Source organism: Fundulus heteroclitus, chromosome 14, assembly GCF_011125445.2.
Source record: "Fundulus heteroclitus isolate FHET01 chromosome 14, MU-UCD_Fhet_4.1, whole genome shotgun sequence".
NCBI lineage: Eukaryota > Metazoa > Chordata > Actinopteri > Cyprinodontiformes > Fundulidae > Fundulus > Fundulus heteroclitus.
The window spans coordinates 32,298,168-32,320,203 of record NC_046374.1 but is presented as its reverse complement, the minus strand read 5'-3'; the positions used below and the strand labels follow the sequence as shown (position 1 = coordinate 32,320,203).

At 40.0% G+C, this 22,036-nt stretch overlaps 1 protein-coding gene across 6 annotated transcripts in view; it reads left to right on the top strand.

Moving 5' to 3' along the window:
- Nucleotides 1-21,728, top strand: part of LOC110368156 (ICOS ligand) — a 502,595-nt gene extending 480,867 nt beyond the window's left edge. For 3 of the 6 annotated variants that reach the window (XM_036146896.1, XM_036146895.1, XM_036146893.1), the window contains exon 4: nt 21,126-21,728. In XM_036146896.1, the coding sequence (XP_036002789.1) occupies nt 21,126-21,259 (134 nt within the window). In that variant the 3' untranslated portion in view covers nt 21,260-21,728. Of the gene's footprint in view, nt 1-14,824; nt 14,932-15,561; nt 15,691-16,254; nt 16,286-17,060; nt 17,424-21,125 lie in introns of those variants that run through there. The other 3 variants (XR_004932635.1, XM_036146897.1, XR_004932636.1) reach the window with 3 other exon arrangements.
- Nucleotides 21,729-22,036: the final 308 nt, after the last annotated feature.

Sequence of the window (22,036 nt, the reverse complement as noted above, 5' to 3'; positions counted from 1 at the left end):
GGGTCCTGTTTGGTTTGAAATGTACTGGGATTTTGTGTTTGGAGAAAATCCTCTTGAGTTTTTCAGAGACTCCAGCAACATGTGGGATGATGATGTTTTTGCGTTTATTCTTCTCACCATTATGTTCTGCAGCGGGTCCTTTATTTATAGATTTGCTTCCTCGATGCGAGCCGCTATTGAATCAAAACAGTCTCACGGTCGCTTCTCCACTACGTCACATCTATGAAACTCCAGCCCTGCATCCTGATTGGCTGGACAATAAAATGGGTTGGAGAAATCACTCTCTATGGGAGATGTCCCAGATGGATGTGAGTGAAGCTAGGCGGAGCTAAGCGGTGGTAAATCCATCTGGGTAGGGTCAGGTTACCGTTAGAGACCATATAAAGTTACTTTTCTAGTCTCACCTGGAGTCCAGCAGATCTTTGCCACTCAGCTCTCATCAAGCAGATTGATAGATAGAAATAACTTCATGGACTTGAACTTTGTTCTCTTTTGTTCTCAGAGGAGGTAAATCCATCTGGCTAGGGTCAGGTTAGTGACTTCAAGCTGTAGCCAGAGGTGAAACAAGGCTCTAGGTCACACAGGGTCGTTGGGGGGGGGGGGGGGGGGCTGGAGACTCTCCCAGCATTCAATGGGGGAGAGACGGGGTAACAGAGTCCATCTTGGACAGGTCTCCAGTCACAGGGCTAAAATGTAACAGTTTTATAAACTTCCAAAAAGTTAACTAATGCCTTTTGATAAACTCGTAAGTTCTGATAATTAATAGTTGTGCAATAATAGGCAAAGCAGAGACTGATTATTGTACTGTGTTAAATTGAAATGTATCACGTTGTCATAGTGATGGTGGTGTGTCCCGCATTGTCCCTCACAAGCGTCCTGTTGTCTCACATTTGGTCATTTGAGATCTGGTCACCCTGTGAAACAGCTACAGAACCGAGGTCCTGAATCCATGGTTGAGCGTGTGGAACCACAAAGTCCCAGTTTTAGTTTTAAATCACTTCCCTGTTGTCTTCAGTGTTTCAGTAGTGAGGTTCCCCTTTTATTGACATAGAACATTTTATTTATAAGCCCCTTAAGATCACTCTATAGCTAAACATGGTACTAAATAAAATAGTAAAAAAATAGCATAGCAAAAACTTTGAACATGTTTTCACTCAGATAGAAATGAAGTCAGAAATATACGACAGCGTACGGCTGTGGTCGGCCTTGTGTGTTAATAGGATGGATTTATACTGAATGTGACAGGAAGCCAGTGGAGTTAATGTTCAGGTGGGAAGTAGATGATGTTATGATGCAAGCTGCTGTCTTTGTACCAGCTGCAGTTTATGGAGGGTTTTCTGGGGGTCAGGGAGGGAAGGGAAGTCAAATTATAAAGTGGAGAGGTTGGTGGACTGTGGTCCAGTTTGGCAAAAGTGTGAAGGAAGAACTTGATGCTGTAAAGACAAAAAAAAGTTAACCAGGCGATGTTATGGATGTGGAAAGTGAAGGAGAGGCTCTGAAGCTGAAAGGTGGGAGAGATGCAGGAATTGTTAATGGATTATTTTAGCCACTAACTGCCTTAGACTGTTCCTCTGTAGAGAGGAATGGAGAGAAGGAAATTATTCTCTTCCTGTAATTTAACACTTTCCTTATTTCTTTATTGTATTTATGTTCTCATGTTGTATATTTTATAATGTTCATTGTTGTTGTTGTTATTTTTAGCTGATGAGCCCAGTTTCAGTTGTGGAACTGATGCAGAATAATGCCAGTCATAGGAGTGAGGAAGAAGAGGAGGAAGAGGAGGATGACTAGCTGTAGCTACAGCTAATAGGCTGAAAATGACAGATTGAACACTTGTATTTCAGGATGTAGCTGTATTTTTTAATATTTAATATTGTTTTTGATTTGATTATGATAAACTGCTTGTTTACTACATGGTTACAAGCTGAATTAGTACTACTGTTGTTTTTTTAATAATTAAATCTGCTGAAACATCTGATCTGTCTGATCAGATGTTTCATCATCTGTTGTTTTTATTGTTCTTTATGTGAAGATTTTCTCCTAAACTGCCATCAGCTGCTGTGTTTCTTCCTGTTGCTTCATTAAAAACTTCATCCAGCAGCTTCATCTGAGTGAGGATCTCACCTCCCTGAACATCCAGATGTTGACAGACTCACAGACTCTAAACTTTAGTACAAATCATTTTAATCAGGCTGCAACACATCCAAGTTTTTCCCTGTTTGATAAAACAAGACAACTAAATTATAAATATTAAGCCTTTATTGCTGTTGTACATTATTGTGATATATCCTCTGTTTATTCAGAAGTCCAGGCTGTAAATCAACTGATCTGCTGTTTCTGTGCCTGGATGTGATAAAGAAACTGATGTTCAGACCTGAACTGGGTCAGAACCAGAATAAAATCTATTTTAATATCAGATCCTTTTGTCAGACTTTAATCTAAACAAGAGAGAAACAGACAGTCAGTTATTAGCTGCTTCTATGTGAACGGAGATCCAGAAAGTTAACAGGATGACGACCAGAACCTCCCACTTTATCCAGAGATTTTATTATTGATCCGATCTGATGGAGAACAGAAGTTCTGATTGTAGCTTTGATCCATTTAACAGGTTAGTTTCAGTTCAGACCTGCAGGAACATGAAGATCAGAGATCAGCAGATGAAACAGGACTGCTGGTAGATCAGAATCTACCAGAATAATTTCCAGCCTCTTTTTTATTTCCCGATATTTCCAGTAATTCCTCTAAAGCAGCAGAGTTCTCCTTCTGATCCAGTTTCTCCAACAATAGCAGCAGGACTTTGTTCAATCTCTCAGCAGAGAGAATCCAGCTGCTAGATCCTCACTAAATCTGACCTCAGACCAGTTCTCCCATCACAGCTGGTATTGGAGCGCCACCTGGTGGTGAATCTAGGAACTGAGCGCATCTCCAGCTGAAGGTCTGATCCTGGAACATGAGGAACATCTGGCTGATTGGATCAGTTCACTTTGATTTGTTCTGTTCTGATGCTTTCCCTCCAGAACCACATCAGAACCTCTTTATTTCTGTATTGAATGGTGAACAAGCAGCAGTGATGAAGAGGATGAAGAGGAGGAGCTGCTGCTCCAGAAACAGCAGAAATGTTGGATTAGTTAAATATCTGGGCTTAGTGGAGCCCCTTCACCTGATCAGGCTTTTTTTTAAGTTTATTTAAAAGGGACCATGTACGTTTAAAACATAAATATTACATTTGATTGATTGTACCAGAGTTAGCCAAAGGCTAATTTTCATCTGCTGTCCCTATTCCAGGCCACAATTCATATTAACTCCATTCATCAGGAAAAAAACAGCAAACACACAGAAGCAGTTCAATGTGACACTCACCCATTACCTGTAAACAATCCTACATTATCAGTTCATTCAATGAATCATTCATACTTACACAAAGCCAGTACCATGGACAGAGAAATTAATGGTTACACTGTTGAGACATTTTTAGTATTGTTTTAGCTAATTTTAAAGTTCCTTTTAGAAGTTCAGGTTTTGATATCATGAGGAAAACTGTTCCTGTGTGTCGTGGCCTTTACTGAGAACTCAGACTGACCAAACGTTGAGGAGCGAAGGGTAAGATACAGTCGTTAGGAGAAGCTACTCGAGTAGATCTTATCAAGCCAACAAAGCGATAAACAAAGTTCAGTAAGCAGGCTGGAGCCAGGCCATTTAAGAGCTTGTAAATCAGACTTAGGTTTGAAAAATGCTTAAAAAACAATGTTTTCCCAAAATTCTGCAGGGATGGGGCTGAAATTGCTTTCTATCAAGGACTTTTAAAGCTAGCTTGAACACTGACTCTAAAGGTCTGATTGAGGGTTCATCAGCTTGTCCCCATCAGGTGATACAGTAGGTCAGGTGGGAAAATATTAGAGCATGCTAAATGATCTTAGCTACAGCAAAACCAAAGACAGGGTCTAATATGCCTAAAGTATGACAAGTTATACTTCATCTTTTTGGTCAAGTTCTTGATATGCTTCTTAAAATCAAGATAACCGTCTAACCTGACTCAGAGATATTTAAATTCAGATATTATATCAACCTTTGCACCCCTGGTGAAAATGTCTGACATTGGAGTATTTACCTTTGTTTTAGAAAAGAACGATCTCTTTGTCTAGTTAGTGTTCAAACGACTGGTCAAACCATTCCATCACACTATCCATAGCTTTAGTAAGTTTGTCAGCTGCTAACTGTGTAGTTATGCTGTCATGACTACTAAAGCAGGAAACATTTAGGAGAAAATTGAGTTCGACTTTTAAGAAATGTCACTGCACAATATGAAATACTAGTATCTGGTGTCAGCAGTAGATTAAAAATCATTTTTACTCTTTATTATCAAATGTATACATAAAACAGTTTAGAGATGCTCTAATCGGGCTTCTAAGTTGGCTGTGAAATACTTCTTTGTTTTAGCATATGTGTACAACACAGTGTCATCAGCGTATAGTTTTATTTGTACATCATCACAGTGCTCTGCGAAGGTTAGCTGGTTCATACAGTTTAGATTATTAAATATTGTCAAATTATTAATTCTGGTGTTTTTATTTTTAATCCACAGTATTTTTCTACCAGCTTTAGCAAAAAATCCTTATAATTATAACATCACTATGTGGTGCCTTTACAAGTCAAGCTGGATCATCCAGAATATCAGCCCATACCATGCCAGCACCAACTCTGAGCTTCATTAAAATGTAAAACAGCTGAAATCAATAATTTCTTCTCTGTTGTAGCTGACCCTGATCTGGACTGAGTTTTTTTTTTTACTTTAGCAGATAAACTTTTGGGATTTCTCCTCTCCATGGTTTGGTTACATATGTTAGCAGAAAAAAATTAGCTTTGAAACACCTCCTGCATGTTTTATCAGTGCAGCTGCTGCAGATGTTACAGTCAGAGACACAATATTAGCAGATCAAGCAGTTCTCAGGGTCCAAACTCCACCAGGATCACTGAGCTGGAAACAGGATCAGAAACCTGCAGCTTGTTTCTCTCCGCTGAGCTGCAGGAACATGTTTCAGCCACAAGGTGGCAGCAGGTTGAAGGCATCATGAAAATCTGAGGTTTTATTTAGTGAAACTCATGAAGTCTGAAGATGGACAGTTTTCAGGATGAGTTCAGTGATTTTTACACAATCTACTGAGAGGAGTGTGAGACCTCAGTGGATCAGAACCTTTTCCTATGGTTAAATAACTCTGATCATTAAAACATCTCCACTGAAGAGATCTTGGTGCAGAGTTCTCCTGGACTTCATCTTGAACGGGACCAGAACTTCTCAAGGAGACAGTTTTGTGTCTCTCAGTCCACCTAACCCTGGACTCTCAGGTCCTCCAGGTGGGCCAGCTGTTACCATGGTACCAGTGGGCTCAGTTCTACTAGAACTGTTCTGAGGTGTCCATGAACACGTCCTGCAGCAGGAACTGAGCTGGACCTCGGCTCAGGACAAGAACAGACAGGAAGATCAGAAGCTGTCAGACAGCAGAGAGTCTGCAGGTCCAACATGCTGCAGTCCTCCCAGAACCAGAACCTGAATGATCCAGGTAGTCTGGATGGAAACAGTGGAGGGAGGAAGCAAAGGGAGCAGAGGCTGAACTGTGGAGGAAAACCTGGAGTCATTCTGCTAAAATCAGTGATTCAGTCAACAGACACAGCAGAGAATGAAACATCTAGCAGCTTCTGGTGCTTCTGGCTTCTTGATGAACATTTACTGACCTGGAGGCACATCTGTCAAGGTTTGGATCACACAAAGTTTTAGCTTAGAAATCTGGACAATCAGATGAAACATTTATCAAAGTCTGATGGTTTCTCACATTATTGCCTCCTCTCATGTTTTCTGATGTTGCTGCATCACAAAGTTTGACTAAATGTCTTTTTAACCTCTAAGAAATGGTGGAAAACACTGAAATAATCAAAGCTTGATGCAGGGAACAGAAAAGTTAATCATAAATTCTGGACTGTAGATGTTTTGAAGTGTTCAAACAGCAAAGATGTCAGGATACAGGTTGTGATGGAAGAACATATGTTTAAAGTAAATCTCTTTAAACAATGAAAAAAAAAGAAATTCCACTTTTCAACCAAATCTTCTGTCCATAAACAAAGAAAACTAAAAAATAAATTAAGCTATATCTCCTCTATTGTCCCTAAAAGTTTCTCTTTCATCTTTTGTGTCAAGTCAGTCAGATCAGTAATTAATGAAATGTATCCCTCTCTTTAACATTTTACAATGAAATATACAATCTAATATCTTTAGTCTCACTTTCTTTATTTCTCTCTCTGAGGGACAAGGACAAATACTTCATTACATCTTTGGACATTTAAGGAACTGTGCTTTCTTAAATAAAGTTAAATTTTAACATATGAATAATAGACTCTTTTCATGTGTTTGTTAAGTTTTTATTTGTTTGTGCAAAAGGTTTGAAAAAATATGTTTTTTTTCACAGAAATAAGAAGAACACTTCAGAACCTTAATAAGACAGAGCAGAAACACTTCCTGTTAAACTACCGGTGAGCAACTAGAGGTTAAGTGCTTTGCTCAAGGGCACACTGACTGATCAGCAGATTGAAACCAGTCTGACTAATAACCATCTGACAGCAGATGATGATCCTCATCAGAAAGTGGAAAAGCTGCTGCTGAAGTCAGCTTCAGGAGTTCAGGAAAACATTCAATGATTTGCTGGAATCAGCGACTGCAATGAAAACTCTGCATGAAGCAAATATTAAAGCAGAAAAAGCTTCACAGATAGAAACAGCAACAGTCCAATGGTTCTGATCGGGTTTCCAGGTCTGCTTGTTGCACTTCCTGAGTTTGGAGGTTCAGGTCGATTCTTTGCTTCTGTGGAGATAAACGGGTCAGTTTTATTCATGGAAGTAGAAAATAATAATAAACAAAGAGACGATATTTAGAGAGGATTCTGTTTCTCATAACAAAAAGCAGAATAACAAAGGGAACAGTTGATAAAGCTTGAAATAATTAACTATTAATTAATTATTCATATTCAAAAACTGGGATACAGTTTATAAATCTTATTCATCTATTAGATGGAGACATTTGTTCATCAACACAGTTCTCAGGATTTTACTATCAGTGAAAATTATAAAACGTTCTACTCACCAGAGACGTTGAGTTGACAGGGTGCATAACCCGTAACATAACCAGAACCATCATCAACCGACACATGACACTCATACTCTCCAGAGTCTTCAGTCCTCAGTCTGGACACATGGAGTCTGATTCGTCCTTCTCTGAGGACGTCTTTGTCAAGCTGGACTCGTCCTGAAGGCTCTTCCACCTCAACACCATCTAGGAGCTTATACCAGATTAATATTTTCCTAGGAATTACAATTCTGCAGTAGATTTGGTACTCCCTCCAGGGTCGATCAGGTGTGGTGGTGAAGGTCCACTCCAGAGTGATGCTGTGGTTCTCCTCTGCCTGATAGGAGCTCTGTGTCACATTCACTACAAATGTTGCTGCTGAGGAGACAGAGAGGGAAAGAGAGGAGCAGACACACTGAGAACTGGAACATGGGAGTCTTTAAACTACATCTCTAGAGCTTTCTGTCCCATGATGCTCTCTGTGCTGTCAGAGCTCTGCTTGATGCTCTTCAAGTCAAACTGCTTGATCAGATGCAGCTGGAGGATTGAAGTGTTCCCTTCACTGACAGACTTTTCACTGATTATTGATGGATTTAGACTGAACAAAGAGAAGATGGAAACTGACCACAGAGACATGAGTTGAGGATGATGAGCAGCAGGATCATGCAGATCATCTTCTCCCTGTGAGAGGAGACAGAGGAGGAGAGTCAGCAACACATCAGCTCCAGCATCAGCAACACACAACCAGCAACATCTACAGTCTGACTTCATCCAGTCATTACATCAGGACAACTCTGTCTTTTTGTCCCCCACCAACACAATGTCTGTGTCCACGGTCTCTTTCCTGCTCTGGAAATCTCTAAGAAAGCTTTCTGTATTTTATGGTGGACATGTTTTATATAATTTAGTGCACTAGTTGATCTTTCATCAACTTTGTAAGACAGCAGCCAGCATGTGAGGCTAAATAAAGCATCGTTGAGCTGCTGTCTATCATCCAGTCCCTGTAAGTCTTGCAGTGCATTGTGGGAGGCAGAATAAATCAAATACTTTGGGGATTGCTGCCCTCTGCATCTGCTGGCAGCTCCTCTGGCCTCTCTGAGAAAACATCCATGTTCTCCTTCCACCTACCAGCTTCCCTGATCATAAATTGTCATTGTAGTCGAGCAGAAAGCAGATTGTGTAAATGAAGCTGCTGATGGTCTCTGATCCATTCTGCTTGGTGAGCAGGCAGCTGCTCCTCCATCCTCACTGACACTATTATCTGTGGAGGCCAAGGAGCAACCTTCAGTCTACCACTGGAGGGTCAGGCTCTCTGCTGCTGCATTTATTTATTCAATCATTTAGTTTAAAAAGAAGTCAGATTATTTCTACATTCCTGTACTAGACATACATCACAATGATTTTACTGCTTACTTTCCTGTTCTCTATGTGTTAACCATGTTTTCTGTTCCACATCAGTTCCACCGTTAATAAAAGGTTTAATTTTGTCATCTCTGTTTCTAACTCACTACAACATATTTTACATTTGTAGACTGTATTTTATGACACACCAAGTTTACTCCATTTATTTACATGATGCTCTGTGATGACTGTGAAAAATAACAATAAATCCAAGCATAAGTAATTAGACTAAAACTAAAAATGTCTACATGGACATTTCTATTGTAGGTCTGTTAGCAGCACATCAGTCTCTCTCTGTTTTCTCTCTGCTCACCTACTTTCTGCTCTCTCTCTCTGCTGCTCTTCCTCTCTTACCTGCTGGTCCTGTCTTATCATCGTCATCACCTGTTGCTCTTGTTCCAGTCTCATCCTCGGATGGTTTATAATATTTACTCCTAAAACTCCTCCAGGTTCTGCTTTCATCTTCTTTCCTCTTTTCTTTCATGACCACCAGACGTCTGAAAACATTCTGATATTTTACATCAGCGGCTAAACGAGCTTCAGAGGCTGCAACAAAAACTCATCTTGGCCAAAGTAGCTTTGTGTTGGAGTGGAGGGAGTAAAAACATCCTTCTTCTATATAAATATGGATATAAAGGTTTTCTTAACCTGAAGATTAAATGATTTTCACATAAATATTACAATTTTGAGAAACTATTCATCCCTCCATGTCAGCTGTAAGTGAACATTAACAACTAGCAGATAAAACAGTAAAACACAGCGGAGATAAATTACTCACCTTCTTCTCTGTTCCATCAGCCCAACTCCTCTCTGTGCTCCAGGAAAGCAAAATATATATAGAGACCAGAGGAAACGCCTCGCAGTCATTCTATTTTTAGAATGATCAGATATGCTAATCTCAGGTCTGGAAGGAGGACGTGGCCGTGGTGCTCAAAGTGGTAAAAGTTACAGGTTGTGACAGGGGTAAGTGCTGTGGTTTCTCACAGTTGTGTGAGTCACACAGTTTCATCTCTGACAGGATATGTTAGGGTTAGGGTTGGTCATTATTTTGCTGTTTGTTACTGTAACTGTTTGCTGGTGAGCATGATAAGTTCAGTGGGGCACAAAAACTTAAAACTTTGATCAATTTTAAATTAAATAGACAAATTAGCATAAACCACCACACTAGAAATGCAATTTTATACAAGCTAAACGTAATTTAATTTTTATACATAAAACTATAAATAAAGGCTCACTCATAGTGTTCATTTACTGAACCGAAACGATTCACATCACTCCTTTAATAATCCAGCAAGGACAATCAACACTAGATTAATATTTGCTTTTAGTTTACATTTTCCTATGTTTAATTTTTTTTATTTTTCTACATTTTATTCCAAAGTTTTTTTTACTTGCTTTTATTCTGTTTTTACTTTCTAATGTTTTAATCATATAAAGCACTTTGCTTTGTTATTGTACCGAAATGTGTTAAATAAATCTGCCTTGCCTAGATGGTTACACACTATCCAGCTGAACGTAAACGTAACATCTGCATTTCCAGCATTTTGATTGGACGATCAGAGCTTGGGGCCACAGGATTTATGCCTCAGCTGTATACTAAGAGCCTGTTGGACATGATCACTGATATTTCAGATGTTCATTATTTAAACAAACGTTGGTGGGCGGGCCCCAATATCAACATGGCATCTGGTGAAGTGACACACAAAGCTGTGTGTGTTTCAGCTTCTCGCTGTCAGGAATGCTGCCTCAACCAGAATCCACAGAGCAGCACTGAGAAGTATAAAACATGTGAGAGGCAGACATTCAGTCCATAACTATAACTAATGTGTAAAGTAGGCCTATATAACTATTCTTCTACACATCCATCTCTACTAGAAAAAGGCAGACATAAAAAGTTGTTCAAGAAGCTCAAACTTTAATAAGTGGTTTAGAACATTTCTAATTAGTCGTGTCCAGTTATTTGATGAAAGTAGAAAGTGGCAGACACTAAAGTTTCAGGGATGTTCAGAGAAGAAGACTCAATATTGACTGTCTCCATGTGAGCCCAGCAGCAGCTTCTCTTCATCTGATGGGTTTCACTCTGCAGCTTCACATCCAACTTTTGATCCTCCAGCTTCTTCTGACTGAGGATCTCAGCTCCAAACAAGCCGCAGCTTCAGACTGAAGCAGCTGGATGAAGGAGGAGGAGAGAAAGAAGGAGGCAATGATTGGGAAAGATGTTCAGCTCAGCGTGGCATTAAATGGGAACCAAGCCACAGAGACGCTTCAGTAAAGGTGTTAATGTGTGTTTTTTAATGGAAGCTTTTCATCACCTCAACAAATGCAGTGTGGTTTACCACAAGGCAGTTGCCTAGGACCATTGCTGTTCGTCATTTTTATTAATGACATTACATTTCAGTCTCTCCTCTACTCTGAGCCACGACAGACGCACATGCAGCTCAGCAGAGCTCTGAGTCCACACACAGGGCAGTCCCAGTGCCAGCCTGGCCGCTCTGTTCTGTGTGGTTTGTAGTTTAGCCAGATGTTTCTGAGCTGCACCTGACCATACCACAGAGCAGTAGTCCAGGTGAGACAGCACTAACGATTTAATAACCAAAATTCTAGAGTCTGAAGTCATAAAAGATCTGAATCTTTTAATGCAAGACATATTTCTTCCCATCTTTTTCACCACCGTATCTACATGTTTTGCCCAGGATAGCTGCTCATCAAATGTTACTCCAAGAAGTTTCACCTCTTGAATCTGTTCTATGTCCATATCCTTTAGCACAATATCAAGTTTATCATCCCATTTTTTATTCCTAGCTTTAAATAACATAGACTTTGTCTTTGATACATTCAAGGTTAGGCTGTTCTCATTAATCCAGGCCAGAAGCACCTGCAAATCCAACTGCATTGATTCTTTTAACTCTGATATCTTTGTTGCTGCAAAGTAAAGTGTAGAATCATCTGCATAAAGAGTTATGTTGCACCTTTTTAGGACAAATGGCATGTTTTGTGTTTCCTGAGGAATAATATTGTTTGTGGAAAACCTTTTCTTTTGTTCAGCTTGTTACATTATGTGAGAAATGAGCACAATTATTCAACCAGGCAGGCAGCTTCTGGTCATTTGACTCGACCCATTCCAAGAACAGAAGCAGTGTGCAGGTCTGTGCTGTTCAGAGCTGTGACTCTGTGGAACAAACTGTCACATAACATCTTGACTGCTACTACGAAAGGCGCATTTAAAACACTTTAAAAAAAAATACTTTGTTGAAAGCCTTAATATTTGAATAATTGTGTAACAGATTGTACTGTAATATGAAATAAGTTGAAATGTATAGTTGTTCTTATGATGTGATCATTTGATATGTTTTGTGTATTTGTATCATTTTAAAAGGACCCCAGGAAGAGTAGCTGTCAAATTACTGACAGCTAATGGGGATCCAAATAAATCCAAACAAAAACAGACATTTATATAAAGATACATATAAAGACGAGAGGAAGCGCTTCCCATTCTAGAGCTAGAAAGATTTCACTCTCGTCAATGACGAGGCGCTTCCTCCCGTAGACAACACCAAAAATCATATTTAAATCATCAGAACAATAGTTAGGTAGTTTAATTCCTGTGACAGATACATGACCACATTCTGGGTTCTGGTTTAGTAAATACATGATTTCCTCTTTAGTCATATTTTTATCTCTCTTTTTAAACAGTTTCTGGATACCAGGCAGTAACTTCTTGCTCTCTGTTCAGGATTTAAATCATGTTATATCTAGCAGGCCTCCAAAGCTTTGTGTGGGGACTAAATATTGATAAGTTGTTGCTTCATTATTAGAATATCAGCAGCTTTCTTGAGTAAGAAACAGACTGAGTTGGTTTTTGTTTGTCTAAATTAATTTTCACTGTTATATTTCACTGAATATTTGGATCCTATAATAATTATATTTTGGGTCACATTTTTAATCACTAAAGCATATCAGTTTAATGTCTGTCGCTGCAGAGCTGCTGAACCCAGAACTGGGCATTCCCTGACACTCTCTGACACCCGAGCTCAGGTTGTTACGTAATAAAAAAAAACTTCAGAGGTTGATACAGGTTCCTGTTGCTGTAGCTGCTGTGGTGGGGATTTAGCTTCGAACAGGGAGGAGCTTTGATTGTGTAGAAAATTGATTTGCTGACAGCTCCTGAGGGTTTGGTGTTGTTTTTTTTGTTTCAGTACGACTAAACTAGGCTATGTCATCGTCTGCAGGAAACAGGAAGAGTGTGTGTTTTTTTTTTCTACTTCACACTCAGAGTTTCACAACCACAACAGCGTTTCCTGTCAGAGAAACTGTTGCTCTGTCTGTTAGATCTTGTTTCGGTTCAGTTGCAGCTTTGAATTTTGGGCAAACATACAATAAAAAGTGGTGAATAGTGCTGGGAAAAATTGATTTTTAATTATCTGGTCACCACAACGGATCTGCACTTCAATGTGAGCCCAGCGTAATATCGGTTCACTGAATGTACAAAAATTTACTGAGTTAAAATTTAGGTGTTAATGAGGAAGTTTTTGCCTCAGCCACAGCAAGAACAACAATGAAGACTTTAAGCTGCAAAACTGCAGGTTTTTCAGCACGGCTAAATTATTTCTATTAGTTGGACATTGAATATTAGCACTGCTGATTTGACAGAGTAAACTTACTCCTACAGGCGGGCAGATGCTCTCTGCCTTCTCCCTCCTCCTGCACACAATAGTTTGATCAGCGGTCATAAACAACTGTTTGAACCAAAACCTTTTAGGAGACAAAACCTAACAGCTTTCAGTGTGAGTAAAATGAGAGAAAGCCTCACTGAGACGTGAAACTAATTTAGTTCATTAAATACAGCAATGTGTATAGAAAGATAAAGTGTCCTTTGACTTTTCTTTCAAGTGTAGTTCATGGTGTGTAAATAGTGAAATTACATTTTGGTTTGACCCCCTCCATTCATGGTGGTTCTTATTATAATAATAATCTTTATTGTTATTGCAACAAAGATTCCACTAAAATGTGTTCTCAGCATTTAATTTAGCTCATCTTAATGAGCAGTGAGCTGTGCAGCACCCAGAGAGCAATCTGGTGTTCAGGGTCTTGCTCAGGGACCCAGAGTGGTAGTCAGTGGGAGTTGAACCCAGAACGTCCGGGAAACAAGCACAATACTCTAAACCAAGGGTGACCAACCTTTTTGAAACTTAGACCTGTTTCATTATTGTGTCATACAAAGGGCTACCAGTACTGACATTTGAACTAGAAGAGTCAGAATTCACCTTAACTTTATGTGAAATAAACATATGGTCATGCTTTGTTATAGATATTGTTGTTTTTAAACCTATATAAAAGCAAGGGTGAATAAACATGAATAGGAGCAGAATAAAATAAAGTTTTAGATGCAGCTCAGAGGCCGGTTGTGCTGTTTTTATAACAGGCTCATGAACACCACATGTGGTCTTTAGGGGCTGCTTGGTGCCTGCAGGCCCATGTTGGTGACCCCTGCTCCAAATAATAATATAATCTGATTGAACTTGACTCTGGAAAGTGCATTGAGATGGCATGTTTCATTAATTTGGCGCTATGTAAATAAACTGAATTGAGTGAGAGGTGAACCAATGAGCCAACAACAATCTGCTGACGTCACATTCCAGCCCTCCTCAGATCTGACCACCCGAGCAGATCTGGTCCCTACGCCGGTCTCATACCTCTAAAGCAGGGAGGAAAAAAGCCAGCCAAGCCTTGTTGCCAATATACCAACTTTGTTACTATACTTATTACCTTTGCAGTCCTCTCTAGTGACTTTTTATTTAAAAAAGTGACTAGCAACACTTCTAGAAACTTTTTTCTGTATTATTGCGGACTTTGGACACTTTATGTGAAAGCACCAAACATTCTGCAGTCACCATCTTAGCAGGAGCGCTGCTGTGAGACACTCCCCTCTTCCTTAAACTCACTTCCTGACAATCATTTACTTAAAAACATGAAGGGAAAATGGTTCATAATATCCGCACTTGTATTCTGGAATTGAACACCTGCAAATCTTGGTGTGAAATGTTGCACGTTAAAAAATGTGAACTTGTACAAGTAAACAATTACAGAAAATTCAGACACGTGCAAAATTCATTTGAGTCTGGGTGTAAAATGTTCACCAGCAGAATCTTTTCACACGAACAAATGATTCATGACATATTTAAAGTTGTTTATCTTCGGCCAATTGTAGCCTGCAAGTGAACAGGCGGTTTCTAGTGGCTCGCTTTCATTGACAGTAGACTGACAGGAAGGGGGTGGAAGAAGGGGAGAGACATGCGTCAACTTGCTGGGCGTGGCAGCAGTCCAGCAGAAACTCAGCACAGCCAGACTGAGCGGAGTCACATAACAAGGAGAGGAGTCCTGATCAGGGGAGACAGAGAGCAGCTTCCTCCCAGACCAAGGTGAGTTCTCTGTTTATTTGCTCTAAAGAGGAATCTGACATTAGAAGGAGCAACTGTTGGTAGCTTTAAGCTGCTGTATTTTACATCCAGGCTTAATAACTCAGTTATTTCTCCCTAAAGGAGAAGCTTCAAGGCAGACTGAGCTTCATGGTTCCTGTTTAGGGGAAGAAAGTAGAGACACAAGTAAATAATATATTGTAATCCATGTTTAGAGGCTCCAGATAAATTAACTTCAGTTCTACTTTGCTTTCTATGTATAAATATATGGTTGGTGGGAGATACAGATTTAACGTTTTTATGAAAGAAGAGACGGTTGACTTGTTAAGGTAGCAAGACTTTTTAAATCATGTGTGGATTTCCCCAATCCACACATCAACAGACAATATAGTTTAATATAGTTTAATTAAATATAGTTTAGCAGACAGAGGATCTGAGTTTATATCTGAAACATATCAGTACTGTCAGTGAAGGGAAGCCTTGACTCTGGATCTACAGCCTTTCTGGGGTTGGTGGTGGAATAATAACGCATCAGTCAGAGAATCGTCCCTCCCAGTCATGTCTGTAGGTGAAGGAAGTGGGACATGGCTCAGGCACGCCCATGTACCAATGAAGGTATAAAAAGTCCGGTAGATTGTTGTTTAGTGTCAGACTTTCCACGCCGGGCTGTAAAACCTGATCCAGCTGTTTGTTTCTCCACCATGGCTCACCTGGTCACATCTCTTTCTCTTTTCTTGGGATGTTCTTTATCGACAGGTACAGGTGAGTCTGTTGACTGTTTTCTATTATCATCAAACTTTTATTTATAAAGGTAGTTTCATTAAAGTGGGTGTACAGGATCAGCTGTACGACTTTTTTCCCTTTAACCCTGTAGCAGTTTGTTTCTTCCTTTTTAAAATTTTCCCTGAAATACCCACATTTATATCCTACAAAATTAAATTTATATACTACAAAAATAATGAATTATTTAAAATCTCTCACAAAATGTTCTGCATTTTATGCAGGATAAAATACAGTAATATAATTCAGTGCACTAGCTGACTTTCAACTTCATTAGAGAACATTCAGCATGTTAGAGTAAATAAGACTTTTTCTGAGCTGCTGTTTATCATGCAGTCCCAGTGATTTATTCCTGGTCATTGTGGAAGGACTAATAAGTCAAATACTTTGGGGATTCCTGCCTTCTGTATCTACTGGCAGGCTGTTTGCCGCTCTGAGAAAGGCATCCGTGTTGTACGAGGTTCACTCCATCAGAAACTGTTATTTAAGTCGGCATTTATGCAGGATTGTTGAAATTAAGCTGGTGATCAGTCTCTAAACTATTCTGCTCAGACTCTCCATCGCTGTGACTTCACTGGTAAGGATTGTAACTTTGGGTGGACCATTAGGATCTAAACTTTGTGACTATTTATTTATTTTACTTTGGTAAAAGCTTTCAGGCTAGTTTAGTTCCTGTAATAGAAATACATTGTAACACTTTTACTGTGATTTACTGAACTTTCCTGACTTATTTGTATTTACTCTGAACCTTTTCTGTCCTCAGCAGTTCAGAAATGTACAAAAGGCTAACATTTGTTATCCTTTTTCTAATACTGTACTAGATATTTTAGGTTTATAGGATTTAGTTTACAACACAACAAAACAGCCGTTTCCTTTACATGATGCACTATTATTGGGTTGAGAAAAAATAAAACACATTGCTCAATAATTTTTAAGACATCAAGACAAGACTAAATCTCTCTCTCTCTTTTTGCTTTCTTTTCAATTGGTGCACTTCTTTTCCTTTGTTAGTCTTGCGTCACAGTCTTTACCCTGATATAAAAACAGCTCAGTTCCTATTTAAGTGTCTCACCAAAAGGTTCAAATATATTGTATTGGATAACAGCCTAAACAATTAAATTTAATTAATTTTTCATCAAATAACCAAATATGGTTGTTTGTTTATTTGAACCAGACTGTTGCTGATTCCAGTAATAGTTCTTGTTTTAGGGTCATGAGTCTATCTACCAGTCCAATTCAGAGGCCAGGGTCCTCTCCTTGGTTCCTGTTCTCTCTGGTTCTGCTGTGGATCTGCAGCGGTTCTGTTGGACCTCTTTAACCTTTCTGCTCTGTTCTTCTTCTCTGTCCTGCAGTTCAGGAAAACATCACAGCTGAACCTGGACAGAACGTCTCTCTGCCATGTCAAGTCCCCAACAAGAAACCTGCTGTCTTTGTAAAGTGGACCCGACCTGATCTAGAGCCAGAATATGTCCTCCTGTTCAGAGATGATCAGCTGGATCCAGAACTCCAGCATCCATCTTATCAGAACCGGGTGGACCTGCAGGACAGACAGATGAAGGATGGAGACGTGTCTTTGGTTCTGGAAAACGTGACGACTAACGACAGAGGAACATACGAGTGTCAAGTTTTTCAGAGGGAAGCAAACCGAAGGAAGAGACACACTTTGACCTCTGACCCCATCGCTGTCATCGTCCTGGATGTAGCTCCTCCTCCAGGTGAGCTGTCAGTGCGTCTCTTTGTCTTTAAAACAGCTGCCTGGTTGTTGTGAGAGTGAAACAGGCCAGAAAAACGTATGAGGCAATAAATATATAGTGTGTGTGTGTGTGTGTGTGTGTGTTTGGGGGGGGGGGGGGTGTTCACTATATCAAGAAAAAAATTCAATTAAAATGAATAAAATAATCATAGGAGTACCTATGAGAGAGTTTTTACTGCAGCGAGTTAGATTGAAGTAGATCTATCCATCTATTGTGTTCCGCTTATCCATGATGGATTGGTAGGTGCAACCACAGATCTCTATTTGTTCACTGGATTGCTGGTTGGCCAAAAAAACTGAAGTCACTGGCCGCCATCTTGCTTCTCCCTTCTCACAGAATCCCACAGGATTTGGTTGCAACAACAAGCAGTTTTCTGGCTGTGTGAAAACGTTTCACAGGTAATTTTGCAGTCAGTAGATTTACTAACACTATCAAGTACTAGGAAATTAGGTGCTGAAATTTTTGCATGTTATTCATACACACACACACATTGAGAGCACCTTTTACCAGAATGTCCAACATTTCCAGTGTAGGGAGAAGAAAAGCGGGGAATAAATCCTCTGGTGATGTTGCCCTGATGTTCATGAGATCTTCTCTGGTGAAAGAGCTCCGGGTATCATCGCACAAAAACCAGAGTTAAGTTGTAAAACAAAAGAAAAACGTGCACACTAACACACCGTGGCTGCCGTCCGCAGCGCCATCATGTTCCCAGTTAACTGGTGTTAACAAGGGGTGTGGCATAGTGCTGGTGACGCGCGTCATGCCAGGTCTGACTCAACACAGCGCTTATCAGAGAAGAAGAGTAATTTGTTTTGACCGGAGAGATCAGAAGGACTCCTGGATGAACCCAGTATATGGTTGTAAGCCTTCTCCAGATCTTTGTAAAACAGAGAATCATACTCCCATGTAGATCAGAGGTTCCTCAAGTGTAGGGATCTGGTGCACTGTTCCATGGCCAGGACCAAAGCTGCATTGCTCCTCTTGGATCCGAGGTCCAACAATATGTCGGAGCCTCCTCTCCAACATCCAGAGTAAGCTTTCAGGTGGGACCACCACCCGAGTCTGTCACTCCAGAAATGTTGTTCCAGTCGATGTTGTCATGGCTGGCTATGTCCACTAACCTGACAAAAGCCAGCTGTATGTTGCTCCGCCTAGCTCCACTCACATACATCTGGGACAGATCCATAGGAATTGCCTTTACTGAAGGCTGGGCCTTATCAAAAATTCTTGCATATGATTGGATAAGCCACTTGTCTGTCATCTTTATTGACGTTCTATTTCAACCACTCACACTGAAGCTAACCCGTGACGCTAATGATAGCGACGCAGGAAAAAAAAAAAAATAATAATAATGTGTTTGCGGCTCTAGTGGCATGCATTTTGTTGACAGTGAGCTGACAGGAAGAGGGGGGAAGACAGCCGGCAAAGCGCCGCGGGTCGGAGCCGACCCCGGGCCGACCGCGTTGAGGACTAAAGGCCTCCTAACATAGTTAGCGCTAACAGCTAACCGCTCCGGGCGTGTCCGCGTCCGCCGTGGACGCGCCCCGGAAAACAAAACTTGCCAAATCCGGTCGGGAGAAGGGCGAAAACATGGTTTCCACCAACAAAAGCCTTCAGAGGCGTTCTCTGATGTTCTTTTAATGAAACAATATCAGGTAGATTGGACAACACGGAAGAAATAGCAGCATCAATGTTAACGCTTGCTTCCTCAACAAGCCGCCATTGCTATCAATACAGTCTCACGTCATGGTCACGTCTCCACTACGTCACATCTATGAAACTCCAGCCCTGCGTCCTGATTGGCCAGACAATAAAATTGGTTGGAGAAATCCCTTTCAATGGGCGATGTCCCAGATGGATGTGAGTGGAGCTAGGCGGAGCAACATACAGCTGGCTTTGTCAGGTTATATGTCCACAGCCTTCAGAAACCAGGATTTCCCGCAGCGCTATCTTGGCGAGGCGGCCGCCTCGCAAAACTCACGCTACCGCCTCACCAACATTCCCAAAAAAAATAAAAAACTCTTGAAACTGCTTTCGCTCATGCATATAGTGAATGGCAGGGGAAAAACACATGGATACGCCCCTCCCCCCGTGCAAAACTTGTCGTCGTCTCTCCCCCCCCCAACTCACTGCCTCACCTAAGCTAATTCCTGCAGGAAACACTGGAAACTCAGGCCAAACCTCATCCACTCCTGGTGCTGGGGAGTTTGGGAACTTCAGAGCTCTCAGCCCCTCTCCAGGAGCTGGGTTCTAGAGGCCATGCTGTGTATAGAGGTGAGTCCAGTTATTTCTAGCTGGTACCGTTCAACCTCACACAGTAGCTCTGTGCTCACCGGTGAGGTAACATTCCTCTTCCTTTAAGCCACTTTATGGCACCAGCGATCAGAACGCCAGGGCCACACCCTCACCTGCCACCCTGCATTGAACTCGATCCTGACGTCTCTGCTGGTGGTGGGTCACTCTGTAGCTTCTTAGTGCTGAGCCTGGCTGAGGCCCAGGAGGTAGAGGCCAACAAAATGTATTTATTTATTCTCTGTGAATGAATTAAAAACACTTCAGGTGAAACATGAACTAGTTTATATTCTGTGGGAAGTTAGTAAATGGCGGCAACTAATATATAAACAAGATTTTATTAGGTTTTCATGCTTTTAGTGAGAATCTACTCATTTTTGTTATTTTGTGGCTCTCTGTGAAAAAAATGTTAAAAAAAAAAACAACTAAATATGCTTAAAGGTGAACTGGCTTTAGAAGTCATTGTGGGGCTGCTGTGTCTGATCTAAGGGGGAAAGTCCCTTCATGCCTGAATGTGGTTCTGGTTCTGCAGTGAAGGTGTCAGATCAGATGTTTGTGTTCTATAAAGATGTTGTAGATGAGAGTCTTGAGAAAGCAGCTGGTCTGGATTAGGGCTGAACGATTTTGGAAAATAATCTAACTGCGATTTTTTTTCTTAATATTGCGATTTAATAAGATTTTTTTTATCCCCAGTTTAATTTATCATGTCTTTTTAAACATATACAAACAACAAATCAATTTGTTTCCTCACCGTGTGGATTAGTTGCTAAAAGACCCACAGCATCTTAACCTGGTGCAGAAATGATTGCGTTCTGCCTACAATATATTTCAACCAAAATTGCAATTTTGACTTTTCTCTGCATTAACCACAAGCAACAAAAATGGCCTCTAAATAAAGATGTTTGTAAACAAGGACTATTCAAAACAAGAACTTTTAATGTTTCTATTGATCAGAATATTATTCAAGAGAACAGCTTTTAGTTGATTTGGACATCAATCCTTATTGAACATAAAGTGCAAAGTAAGTCTATGTATTAAATTGATTGACCTGTTCTTAATGCTATGTATGATTTATATAAACTCTAAAACAAGTAATAAAATTAGATTATCTAACTGCTGCAACTGTCTTCCCTTCCATGTGGAGGCAAACCCACTTTAAACATTTTGTTTAAATCACAAATTGTTACATAGCCAAAAATTGCTGAGCTCTGCGATTTGGAAGTTGCGTTTTTTAAAATCGCGATTATATTGAAAATGCGATTAATTGTTCAGCCCTAGTCTGGATGCAGTAGATGATGTGTCAGCAGTTTAGAGAGCAAATGGATCCTGTTGGGTTCTGCAGCTCTACTCACACCTGGTTCTGTGTTGCAGAGAACATGGAGGGACGCACCGAGGATGGAAGCAGTCATCAACGAGCTGGACTGATGGCTGTAGCTGGACTGATTATCACAGTAGCTGTTGGAGTGGTCATTAAAAAGTATCGCTCCATTTTAATGAACAGATGAACAAAAAAGCAGAGGCTGAACAGACCAGAACATTTGAGTGTCACTATCTCCGTGTATTACGCTTGTTTGTTTTTATTCTTTATATTCTGGGGATCATTTTGTCTTCAGTTGTTACCTTTGGGTGTTATTTAGTTTGCAGATTCCTGCTTTCTCTGTCCTCCCAGTATTTAAGCAGTTCTACTGAATGTCCATGTCGCTGCTTCCTCCATTTGTTCTCTGCCTGTTACTGTAAATGTTGCTTTATACTGACACCTGCTGGAGGGAAAACATCACTGCAGGCTGCTTAGTTGAAACTAATCGGACAAAATTATTTTCAGGTCTACTGTGAAAAAAAACATTGTATGTAATTTTGTACTATTTGATATTTCGGTGTAAATTATCTAAATGTATAATATATTTGATATTTCAAAATTGTACAGTTAAACTGAATGTAAAGTCATAATGTAAAAAATAAAGTGAAAATTTTGTAGATGTGATTGCTTATTGACTTGTTATTGATGCAGGATCATTTTTTTTAATTAAAGATTCTATATCAAAAAATATTTTAAATCTTCTGGCATTTAGGTGATTCCATCTTTTGAGGCAAGTTCTCCAGCTTTTGTGAATTTCTCATTGAACTGATGAGGCTGGTGGACTGAAAAATTGAAGGGACAGGCGAGAAAGTTTTATTCTGTTATTAAAATGTATTTAAATAAACAGTAAAATAAATATCCCTCGACAAAATAAATAATTATCTGTATATATGAACAAAATTACACAGGAGAAGAACCGTCTGTG